Source organism: Punica granatum, chromosome 4, assembly GCF_007655135.1.
Source record: "Punica granatum isolate Tunisia-2019 chromosome 4, ASM765513v2, whole genome shotgun sequence".
Lineage (NCBI taxonomy): Eukaryota > Viridiplantae > Streptophyta > Magnoliopsida > Myrtales > Lythraceae > Punica > Punica granatum.
In genome coordinates, this window is record NC_045130.1 from 15,924,119 (window position 1) to 15,937,312 (window position 13,194).

The following is a 13,194-nucleotide window of genomic DNA, read 5'->3' on the forward strand; positions in this document are numbered from 1 at the left end:
TGAGAGTGGGAAAGCAGTCCTAGGAATAATACATGCGATGTAGGGAAGTTCTATCAATGGTCGTACGCACCTACGCCTTCCCTGCCGTTGGATCGTCCACAGAGAGAGGGAGAAGCGAACGATGTAATAATCGCGGCCCAGGCAATCATGTGATATAATTATACATGTACGTTAACTTCCCGACATGTGAATGCCAACCCGTGGCAATTTTCTCGTTCTCGTCACTTTGCACCGTTTTTTTTTTTTTTTTTTGCTGAATATAGAAAAAGGGCTAGTCACAAACTTTATGAGAACAATTATCTGAATTTAATTTTGAATTCAATCGCCAGCGGTTAAAAAATAATTATATATATTCCGGGTATGTTAGTTCTTGGGCAATTCATTCATTCATTCTATTTCCGATTACTCATTTAGTCATCGGAGAGGAAAATCGGGATTCCCTCCCGATATTCCCTTTCTTGCAGGTTATCCGAGCGTGGAGTTTGATGAAGCATCTTTATCAAGCGGATTAGGAGCCCGTTCTTTAAAGACGACATCGGGCACCCCCTACTCTCGATCGACATTATTGGTGCCGTCTGTGGGAATTCGTGGCGAAAGGCCATGGCTTCAGCTTTGTTTGCGACTTGCACTTTGATCTTCGATCTTCGGGAGAGGCGGCATTATGGAAAGCCTGTTGCTTGCTTCTGACAGTAGAGGAATCAGCACGCTAGAGGTTGGTTTTGGGCCGAGACGATCATAAGAATGTTTTTGAGAGGTGAAGATCTCTGTTTCATTCATGGCCATGCACGACAGTTTCCTGAGGGCGATGGGACCTAAATTCCCAAAGCAGTACACGCGCGTAGACGCGCATACTCGTAACATGTATTTCGATACCTTATTGAATTTTCATTGGTCTTATACGGACTTGGTCCATATCCATTTAAAAACTCAATATAATAAATGGTTTTTTTTTTTCATATTTTTCATGTGGGCTCTATGATCCTCATATGTTCCTCAAATGATCTTGGGCAGTATGGGCTGTAATTATTTGGATCGAGATGCTGAGATTGCTTAGAGCCTTAATATTGCATGAGTTGTAGGCTGAATTTTTTATGGTTACATGCTCAATCCTTTTATGCAATATGATGATATATTACTAGTAATTGGTTTGTTTTCCTAATCGTGGTAATCATATCAAGTAAGGCGGTTGTCTTCGCTGCATATGAGCCTAAAACCCTAAAATTTTATGTATTTTGAAGTAGGGTTTAATTTTATCATCAACGCATTACATTGATCAAATCTCAGGAAGTGACGTTTCTTTTCCTTGGCGTCAGAAACACCGCAGGAAGTGCCTTTTAGGAGGACATATATTCCCAAGTTAAATAGCCTCAGGGGCTGTGCCACTCCCTTCATTTCTAGCCAGTTCTTCGCTTTATATTGTCGATCTCCATACCTGTCACCAAGGCTGATCTTTTCAAGACAGCGAGACGGGCCGCAATCTCTGCATCCGCCTTACGCGAACTTATTGGGTGAGCAAAGTGCTCGAACTCTTTACAGACATCGAGAGGAAATCCAAAGATATTTTTGGCCCCCAACTTCACCACCGAACTCCACAAATATACAGAGGGCTGGAATGGGATTATCGATGTGGAAGGGGATCGACACTTCAATCTCCAAGGATAAAGATATCACCATCTTAGAGAGAGAAATTCGAGGGTAAAAACTTTATCATAAAGACACAGATATCACAACTCTAAGAATCGTGTAGCCGAATCACCATCTTGGAAGGCCAATCCAAGGATACATAGAAGATATTCACCACTCAAGGGAAACTCAAGAGATACAGAACGTTAAGAGAGCACAAAGCAATCTCTAATATTATTAATCAACCAAGTCTTCTTCTTACAATGAGAATAAATCCCAATTTATAGACTTAAAGACAACTATCTAAACTCTTAGATAGGAAACTGATAAGTGATAAACTTTCCTAATATAAAATAGGAAACTGACATTTAAAATACTCCCCAAACATGAAATAGAAAATTCTTTCCTAATGGATTAGGAGCCCGTTCCTTAAAGATGATATCGGACACCTCTATTCTCAATCCACATCATGGGTTATTAGTGCGCGGAATCCAAATACATTTCCAGTTCAATAGCCGACCTAAAAGATTGATAATATAAGAAAATAAGCTCATAATACACGGTTTGGTGGCGTACCTTTGATTCTGGTTTTGGCTGAATATCTACATCAGGGAAGGGTTTGAATACAGGGTTACCTGGGATCCATGGGTGGCTCCACATTGAGGTTGAGGCACCGTCTCCTATGGAGATGCATGTTCCTACCCGGATGGTGTCCTCACACTCGTGGAGACCTTTTCAAATGCTTGATGCACTTGCGGCTGATTGCTGATGGGGGGACAAAAAGCTCCGGTATTTAGCATTCATGGCCCAAGTCGCGAGGGAGGTCTCATTTGAAGTAAGGGCTCAGGCTGTCTTTGATAATATGGCTTTGTTGGAATCTTCAGCTCTTTCAGAATCATAGGCCCCCTGGTGATTTTGGTTGTCATATCGACTCCCAACTTTTCGAAGTATAGTATTTGCCTTCTTCCTTCCTTGCTCCCCACCAAAAACGGCCCGCAGCTTGGTCTATCTTTTGAAGTGTTGATCTGGGGAGATGGAAGAGAGACATAATGTATATGGGAATGTTAATGACTGAAGTTACTAGTGTCACTCATCTCGCCCAAGATAACGATTTGGCACTCCATGAATTCAGCCGGTTCTTGATCTTATCAATCACGAAGTTGAAGGAGGAGTGTTCTTTGAGAAGAAGACTTGCGATTTTGCTAAGTTAACCTTTTCGCCCAACCATGAGCTGAATTTGTCAAGAATGCTCTTGACATGGTCGACGTTTTAGGAGAGGCCCAAGACAGAATAAGCAGATCATCTGCGAACATCAGATGTGAAATGGTTGGGCCTCCCCGGTTGATTTGGATCTCCTTAATATCACCCTGCGCATCAGCCCTGTACAGTAAACAAGACAAGATTTTCGTAGATATGATAAAGAGATAAGAGGAGATCGGATCACCTTGTCTTAAACCTTTGCTCGGGGAGAAATGTCTATGCAGGGACCAATTAATAAGAATTGAGAAGGTGGAGGTAGAGATGCATTGGTGGATCCATGAGATGAGTTGCTCATGAAAGTCAACGTTTTTTAGGATGGTGATAATGAATATCCCTTCAAGCTCGTCACGTTTTTATGAAGTCTATTTTCATGCCGATCCACCCTCCTCGAGACTTTATTTGTTCCAATTTGGATGTAACCGATAAGGGGAAAAAAACCGAAAAAATCGAAAATAGATATATCATTTGATTTTGGATTATTACTCTTAAGATAATTTCCCAACATACAAGAAAGTATCTTCGGTAGTAAAAACATTTCCATTTATTAGACACATGACGTGGATGCCACCTGTCCTCATTAGAAGGACTGGTCTAACCACATAAGGATCCGCCATAGCGGGATATCCCCACAATAGTTTCGCATGTTCTAGTGGTACAACATAGGCAGAAGAAAATCCGAGAACTGCTCGAGAGCTCGATAAATCTTCACAGAATCTTTAAAACCTTCTAGTTCATCAGAGGATTCCTCTGTTCTGGTTCAGCGGTACAACCTGCTCCATTCTTCATCGGTCAGAATTACTATCCCAATAAAGTTGTATAGATAGATGTCGTCAAAGAAGGAAACGTTCAGCTGATAATTGATTTCATATCGGGATAAAAATTCGACTCCGGTAAGAATCTACGAGTTTACTTACAATTTCAGAATGACAAGCATCGACTTATACAGTCAAAAGTACAATAAGCTACATTAACCTGCTCACCATAATGAAACCACGACCAGATCAGAGAAAATTTCCAGAGCAAACGCAAAACTTAGCGGTACTAGTATGATACCTTACGCCTCATGGTTCGTCTCCCTCTTGACACCCGCGTTCCCCGTTTGCATCATTGCCACAGATTCACCATAATCAATCCTTCCATCCCACAAACACGTCAAAATTGATGAAACATTAGTTCCTCCGTCCTCAGGGACTTCTCTTACCTACTTAGTCACATAAGCAGAAGTAGTTTTGAGGGCCAACAGAGCTCTTAAAAGGATTTCCGGTCAGACTCACATTTTGTCCTAACCGACTTCTTTGAGTATTGTCTTCGAGGAAGACATCCAGTGGTTCTGCCCGCACAGGCCTGTTGAAGCTCATCAACTGTGATATGACTGCTTCCATCCATGTTGAAGTAGCGAAATGCCGCCACAAGGATGTTCCTGGCCTCGTTCGATCTTGTTAAGGTGTATGGTCGTGGCAATAAATTCTCCGTAGTCTATGGTCCTACTGTTGTCCACATCAGCCTGGGAAGGGAGAAATTCAGAAATTTCATATAAATAAAATCTTTTTATTTTGTTTTTTACAGGTAAATGAGGATAATAATATTACTACGAGGATGAAGGTAACTTGACAGCCTATATATCACAGATATTGGTGCAGAGCTCGAACTATTCCATAATGGAGTCTTTAACAGTAATAAGTCGTAGATATTCATTTACGTACATTAACTATGGGTAAGTCCAAATTACTAGCTAGCATGATGCTTGTGCTGAGCAATGGCAATAGTATGCTTATTCCTCCATCATTTATCACAATAACGAAATGAAAGGATAATTATCTATCTATAATTGAAGAAATACCTCAAATTATTTCTTCGTAATTACCTACATATCTTCAAAAAAAAAAATCAAGACATAAAGCGTCTTCAATAATAATAAAATTGGAAAAGATCCGAATAGGCCCGCCGTCATTTTGGACTGATTCTTGGTACTTCCTAATCTCAAATGAGTAATTTTCTTGATCATAAATATGGCAGTTCATTTAGCTCATTAGTTATAGATGCTGATATATTGCTCCTAACTTAAACCAAAAATGGGAAAGAAAGAATCACAAAGGATGATTGTCAAAGGTTTACAGGAATGCGACTTTCTTTTTTCTTTTTTTCTATGAAGGGATGCATTTCGTAAGGTGTTTTAATTGACACAAAACAACACAGTTAAAATCAGTTGCAGCCATGCATGTTGTATCAAGTTAACTGCCCAAGTTCAAACGCCTCAGAAGAGGCTAGAGATTCTTCCTTGTGGAAGGAAGATTCCAACCCGAACTCTTTTTCCGCATCGGATAGTGATAGGCTATACGATTATCGGGTCGGTTTGAGCCACACGACCCCAAACTCATGAGCATCCAAGGAAGACATTGGACTCTGCACCAGCAACCCAGGAACTCGCCGTAATCCCACGCCCGGGGGGCTCGCCGAGCCTCCCCCAAAGGGCTCGACGAGCCTTCCCCCATGGAATTCTCCCCTCATATAGATAGCCATGGTCCAGCAATATGTTGATTGCATGATCAATGCAGCTGGCTGCTTGGAGAATATAAGCGACGAATTGAAGAATATCGAAGGCTGCCCTCCAAGTATAGGTTGCTACTTGGAGAGTATAAAATGCTGCCCTCCAAGTATGGAAGACTACTCCGAAGAGTATCTCGCAAGTTTGGCGAGCCTCCCCCACATGCCCCCCAACCCCACCAACCCAACATGGGGAGGCACGGCCCTCACGGATGAAGGCCTCCCCCCTCATGGGAGGCTTGACCAAGCCTCCCCGTGGAGAAGGGTCAACAAACCTTCCCCCATGGGTGGGTCCGATGAGCCTCTCCCCGATAGAAAGGCTCGTCGCACCCTTTTGCGAGTCATGGTGCTCGATGAGCAACCCCCGGTGAGGAAATGTTCGACCCCCCACCCTTAATTAGTCTAGCACGCCTCCACATACATCGGTCCACAACGGGCCCAAGCCAGGCCCAGGGGCCCGGGCCCATTCGGTAGCATAATGACCCAGACTATGGCAAGGTATGTCTCGGCAATCCTCAGGGCATACCCAAGGGGCTCATTTTCTCTCTCTACACTGTCTCTCTAGCTTTACTGCTCTCTCTGTCAACCTCTCCCCCAGAGGCCTAACTTTAGCGTTAGAGATGATTCATCAGGAGTAACTCCCGAGCCCTCTACTGACTCGTGTTCAGTGGTCAAGGAAACCAAGGATAGCGGGCTCGGACACAAAGATCGGATCAACCAGCTTAGAGGACGATAAAGATTCTTCCTGGTGGGGGGTAAACGAGCCGAGCCGAGCCCGAATATACAAGGTTCAAGCTTGGGCTTGTCAAACTTTTCCTAGGTTCAAGCTTAGGCTACCAATATCAATTTTGCACTTAGGGTTTGCTTTTGCTATTTTCCTAAAATAATAATAATAATAATAACTCGTTTAGGCTCGCAAGCTTAGGCTCGCAAGCTTAGTAAGCTAAATACTATTAAGTTCGGCTCGGCTTGTTTATTTGGCAAGCTCGAGTGCGGCCCGAGCTTAATAAGAGCAAGCCGAATACAAGCTTTCGTCGAGCCGAGCCCGAACTGTTCACAAATAATCTCGTCTCATATACACCCCTACTTCCTGGTAAGAGAGATTCCGACCCGACTCTTTTTCCCCATCAGATAGGATAGAATCCATATCAGCACCACCAGTTCAAATAAACCCACAATGAACCTAAACGGCAGGCATATGATAATTATTAATGATAAACATCAATAAGGTCATCATAAAATAAATTAGCCAATTATTTTCTTCTCTTCTCAGAGATGTGGTATCGGATAAGGGGTTGGCACTGTTCAAATTCCGCACAGCCATTTATAAGGGGTCGGCACTGTAAGTTGTAACAATGTGACACAATGCAATCTTCCATTCCATTCCGTGACACAATGAAAATGTAATGTCATACCGATCAATCCCAATATGAGCATGAATCAATCATGACCAGACCGACATAAGCCCCTTCCTTAGTTCACAGTTAACCACATAGGACCGTATCCTACAGCTTTGCTCCATCAAAAATAAGAGGGGAAAACGCAAGCAGAGGAAATCATTGGATTGAATTACATTTCCTTCACCGTTCAATCAAATCAGGAATTACCCATTCTCATTATAAAAAACGGAGAACTGAATATCTTCCACCCCCTCTTTTCCACTGCGTGCGAGAGTTCTATCAAACCTCCAGAGAATTCATTATTGCCTGCTCGTTATCTCTCTTCTCATTGATTCTCAATTTAACCAAACAGATCGAGCTATGGTTCAGGCAAATAACATTATCGAAGTCCCACTTTCAGAGATGTCATAGCGAAAAAAAGAAAATAGGGATTTTTTTTTACATAAAACTGATCAAAAGAAGTTCATCTCAGACCAAATCTTTGATGATGGGAATATTCATGCATAGAAGTGCCAAACGTACATTTTTAAGAAACTGAAAATTCAGTGCCAGCAATTGCCTTCACTTTGGCAACAGAGACAAGATGTTTGGCCAAGACTAGCATTTTACTCCGTATCCACGGACTGTCTCTCTGCCTGAATCACAAAACAGCATCTCATGTTTCTCCAAACAACATTCAAGAATCGAATAAGACAGGAGCCTAGACTGCAAAATCACAGCTAGATTCTCTTTAGATAATGATCTTCACAAAGACTTTCATCAAGAAGGAACAAGGGCTATATCCTACGCTCTTCAAGAAAAATATAAACAGAATATATCTCACCAACAAATTGAGGGAACTGACCTTTATTCATTACAATCAAAAGTAACTGCTTTCAGTCATTATCCTCGCGCCCATAATCATAAATTATCTCAATCTGCATGGAAATAAAATAGCAGGGAATTAAGAATACATTTTAGGAAAAGAAATACGACCAGAAGGGCATGAATCTGCTTGGAAGTCATTGCACCACAACAGAGCCTCACTGTTAGTACTGTGACATAGGCATGTTTGAAAAAATAAAATAAAATTGAAAGGCTATGAACACCACAAGGAGCTCTGTATGGTAATAATTTAAGGACAAGGGACAAGTAAAAATAAAAATCTATTGACACCGGAAAAGGAGTTTTACATCTGCCTTACTGAGTTCAGGCTCTAGTGCTATACTAGGCTACCACATCAGATGGTTGCATACAGGAATGACAACTTCATCAAGTTGGCACAAAAAGAAATAAAAGACCATTGTGCATCACATTCAACTCTAGCAATTCAAATTATCTTTAATCGAACACGGACAATGCTGGTGAAGAGATGCACAAATAAAAGAATAATGCAGAAAGAAATTCTTATATTTTAAGGGTGCCTATCATTAAAGAAGCTTATGACCGTGATAAGTAATCATAATTCTGTAGCACAGACTAAAGTGAATAGTCCGCAGATGATTCAAAATTACCAGAAGCATTATCAACCAAAAAATCATGCTTCTAAATTTGAAATTGATGCTCAAGAGGCAACTAACTATGAAGAACGAAAATATCAACATTACCCCTTCAGGAGGCGTAGGGTTTCGAGTGAACTTGGAACCACCAGGAGCCCAAGGAACTGCCAGGGACATACAGAGGTAAGTTTCAGTCATCATCTATCGTCCATTCTAATAGTACTGAAAAAATAATTATCTTCCTGAAAGCCACCTCAGTGTTATAGTAAAAGCAGATTCTTGATGAATAAGCAGTACATTCTTCTATGAACCCAGTGTCTCTATTGCTTATACTACTGAAATAGATAGGCTGCAAGCTTGAGAACCGATGAAAATCCAGCAAAGAAATTGATATAGATCAATAAAGCACTCACCAATGTAAGGATCGGGGTGCCGCCACTTGTTGTAGGTGGCTTCCCCTTCAGCAATCATCCTGTCAATTGCATCGAGACTCTCCTGAAATTTCAGAAACGAAGAAACTAGACCTGATCAGCCCACAAGTCTTCTCTGCAAAAGGATTTCAGATAACTTGAGGAACCCCATTACAGCCATTAAAAAATCCAAAAACAGGTTATGAGTAGCCCATCTCATTTCTCCTGGGTTCAAGTTATCTTTTTGGGTGATTCAGGCATTTAACTTGCTGTCTCAGAATTAGTTCATGCTACTATAAAGGGCCAAAACAAATAAAAAGAACAGCAGACCAGCTAAGAACTCAGAAGATGAAGCCATGGAGATTGATTGAGAATGTAGATTAAAACCACAGGATCAAGCAATTAGCATCATGATCGAAGGCCTGCCAATGCAGACTGTGTCAATTTAAGGAGAGAGACATGCATTCACAGCTGCCATTATCCTGGTTTTATCTCTTTCTCATTTCCAGTTGCCTTTCAGTATCCACTATCATCTCCACCAAGACACAATTGAAGCAAATTCGCATAAAATAGACAGAGGGAATGCCACTATCAGCAGACAAGCGCTGCAGAGGAGCTACAAAGTCGGAACGTACCACATTCTTGTTGACCTCGAATCTCTCGCGCAAATCAGATGCCTGATAATGGGAAAACCGACGATTGGAACAGGGACGATCGTGAGATGAACAGTAAGATCTGACCGGAGAAATGGAAATGGAGAGCTCTAAAAGAGACAATTGGGATCAGAAAAGTGGGAGCATGAGGGAGAGGAAGCTCACGTCTTGGTAGAAGAGGTGGCGGTGAACGGCCCAGTTGAGAGTGTCCTTGAGGGCACGCCTGTAGAGAATCCGGACCCTCTGCTTCTGCGCCGCCCTCCGGGCCAGGTATCCCGCCGTTGTCGCCGCCGCCGCCGCCGCACTCATCTCTCTCTCTCTCTCCGAGGTGCTGGAGACTTCGATTTCACAGTTCGTCGACTATCTGCGATGAGCTCAACCCGCCCCCAACTTCTGGTTCCTTTGGGCTCAAACGACATGTCGTCTATTGTTTACTTTGAACAATTACTTTTTGACCTCACCTTTTTCTTTGTAGAGCTTTTGACCCCCTCAACTACGCGGAGGGTTTCAAACTCTTCCCTGAATTCGTCCACCCAACGAAGCCTATTTTAACAGCGAGAAACTGCTAAAGGTGGAGCACGAAGACCGTGCCGAGACAAGCCAACGGTACTCGCATGGCTATCCTCAATGAAAGTAAGAGCTTGACTCCCTGCCTCATTAGCGCAAAACCGAGATCGCTAAAAGTTAAGATCAAGTTTTTTGCAAAAGCAACATCGATGTTCTTTCTGTACCTTGAGGTAAATATTAAAAGATATGTCTATAAAATAAGAATATGAAGGAAAAATATCATATTTGGATCACTTGAAAGTGTCTATGTGACTTGACAAGAAAATAATTACCAGGTATTTTTTATAGTGTGTTTGGTTATAGATTTTAATTGAGTTGAGTTTTGATTTTAATTTGTTTGTAATGATTGTGATGTTGAATTATGAGAAAAAGTGTGAAACAATAATAAATAGTTGAAAAAAAGTAATGATTGTATTATTGAATTGTGGAAAAAGTAATGAATAGTTGAGAGAATTTATTATTAAAAATTGAATTGAATGGTTAAAAAATTAAAAAAAAAATTAAAAAAAGTAATAATTATATTGTTAATTTTGTTGTATAGTGAATAGAGTTAAATATTAAAATCAGATTGCGAAATCAAACGGACCGTTAATATTTCACGTGATTGTGTATCCAATTGATATGACGATATTTCAATGACATTGGTCCTTTTAGTTTTTTTTTTTTTCCTCGGCTATTCAATGACATTGGTCGTGGATAAGAGACTGCACCAAACAAATAGCAGACGCCCGCAAACTCTCTCAACAATAAAGGGCCGTGCTCATTTGCAGGGCCCAATAAGAGCAGCAAGACGAGAGCGTAGGGTTTACGTGGACGGCCCAATAAGAGCTGATTCTACCCAATGAGCCGGCCCAACCCGTCGGACACCGATGATGAGGGATGATGTTGTCCTCCCCCGAGAATTGTTTGTGACAAAATCCTTGTACTTTGATAGGGAGAATGTCTTATGTGTAACGAAAATATTACGTATGATTATGTTATAAGACACGTAAAAAATATTATTTTTGGTGATAATGAATTATTTTCGTTAACAATGGATTTTTTTTTTTGTTTACATATTAAAAACCAAAATAACAAATTGTTATTGCTATGTAATTTTGCCACGTAGTACTTCCATTACATACAAAACTTTCTCCTTCGGAGGACCTATAATCGGTTCCACCACAGCAACTAAGTAATTATGTGGAAAGACTGTCCCGAATAGGAGAATGTCTTGTACGCAATAGAATCCACGTACCAACATTACAAGACACGTAAAAAAGAAATGGGAATACGTAGAAGCTTGTAATGTTATCACGTGAATTTCGTTGCATACCACCGAAGCTTCCAAGACTTTCTTCCCGAACAAAACTCCTGGGCCCAGCATGTCTCACGGGCCTACATCGATCTTGCACTTCTAGCTCTGCAGCCCACGGAGAAGTCGAGATTCGATTTTTTCAGATTAAAACGGATTACATTCATCATTAGAGGCTGTCCATCTGCAGGTGCATCAGAACATGCGCAACGTGCGGAGCTACACCCGACTTCATGACACCGACACATTTATTGGGAGACCCTATCTAATGTTTCTAAATAGAGGGTCCACTGGGGTCGGCAGCTGCGAAAGACAAAGTAGCTACGAAGGACGAGAAGAGGAAAAGTGGGGAAGGGAGAGGACAAGGAAGGATATGCAACTCGTGGCTGTGAGTAGTCCTGCCTAAGCTTTCATACATTGCTAATTTGCACTTCTTCCATTTGTGGACGTGAAAGTTTCCCCGTGCCGGGGCCACCCTCGGCTCTACTAGAAAGGAATACGGTGTCGTTAAGCCAGCTAGCAGTCGGACAGTCCGGAGCCAAGAGAGTTCTTCGCTTTCGCATGCATACGTAATAGGGGTAAACATCGGGTACGAACTTTGATCCATTTATGCTATCAGCGTGCATCTAGTGTTTTAGTGGAAAAATAAGAGGGCAATAGATCATTTATTGCATACAAGGGGAAATATGGAATTATGTGAAATGAAGCAAAATAATATTTCCATATAGGGTAGGATATAAGATACAAACATGTAATTTGAATTTATCCAGTATAAACGAGAGGTATGGATGATCAAAATGACATACATCATTTCAACCAATAAGATAATGGCTCGAGGTGGCCATTACATAGAGACTTGTTATACAACTAGTCAACCAAGCGCACCATCTCCTTGCTTCAAGAGCAAGACGCGAAATATGTTCAACAACTTGATGCCCTGCGATTCTTTCGCTGCATACATGATTGGAGATGTTCTGAGGGCACAATGACTGAAATTTAATCGATATGAATCTAGTGAACATGTTTACTGCGTATGAGTTTATTGGTGTCGCCTCAAAGAAAAGCAAGGTTAACCGTGAATACGAATACCTACCATAATTAGAATGTTTGTTTCAATCTTTTAATCATCAATCATGTAAAGCTTATCCCCCCAAATTCGCAACACTGATCATTAAATTACTTTTTAAGTTTGGATGAGCATGTGGATGAGAGGATTTAGGATTAGAAGAAAAAAAAATTAAGATGATTCAATCATATGATATAATTGAATTGCGTACACCCATTTCTTTTAGTAAATATATACAATATACTCTAAAATTTTGGGTTATTGAAAAGGGAGAGTGCTTTGATTATCTTTGAACCCCTTATTTTGGGTTAATAATTGAAAAAATTACAAAATTTTCATATTTTAACAATTTTATCACGAATTTTTTTTCTTAATTTAAAAATGTACAAACTTTCGATTTAGTAACAATTCTAACACGACGTCCAATTTTCTGTTAATTTGGACAGAATCAATGTTACAGAGGACGCTGACGATCCCAATTGAGGATAAGGCGCCGGCGACCCCAATCAAGAGGGTGGTGACCGAAATCGAGAGCCCCACCACCCGAAATCGGGAGATCCCTCAAATTGGAGATTCTCAACCACAACATCGATCCTCACCTCCAATGGGGGTCGCCAGCGCCTTTCTCTTCGATTGGGGTCGCTGACGCCCTCTGTAGCCTCGATTTCGTCTAAATTAACAAAATTTTGATATCGTGCTAGAATTATTATCAAATCGAAAATTTGTATACTTTTAGATAAAAGGAAAAAATTTCGTTGTAAAATTATTAAAATATGAAAATTTAGTGTGCGTTTTTTTTTATTAATCCTTTTTTTTTGGAAAGTAATGGGAATTAAATAATCAAAAGGAAAATAAAAGGATGTAATAAATAAATTATTGAAAAAGAGAAAGTGGCCCCA

At 40.8% G+C, this 13,194-nt stretch overlaps 1 protein-coding gene across 1 annotated transcript; it reads right to left on the reverse strand.

Annotated features, from left to right (window-relative positions):
- Positions 1 to 7,122: 7,122 nt before the first annotated feature.
- LOC116206250 (NADH dehydrogenase [ubiquinone] 1 beta subcomplex subunit 9) lies at positions 7,123 to 9,770 on the reverse strand. The gene is made up of 6 exons (XM_031539070.1): positions 9,534 to 9,770; positions 9,351 to 9,392; positions 8,719 to 8,800; positions 8,414 to 8,469; positions 7,672 to 7,744; positions 7,123 to 7,462 (listed from the first exon to the last, which is right to left on the reverse strand). The coding sequence occupies exons 1-5, from the start codon at positions 9,675 to 9,677 to the stop codon at positions 7,703 to 7,705; spliced, it is 366 nt and encodes a 121-aa protein (XP_031394930.1). The 5' UTR covers positions 9,678 to 9,770; the 3' UTR covers positions 7,123 to 7,462; positions 7,672 to 7,702.
- Between the last annotated feature and the right edge of the window lie 3,424 nt (positions 9,771 to 13,194).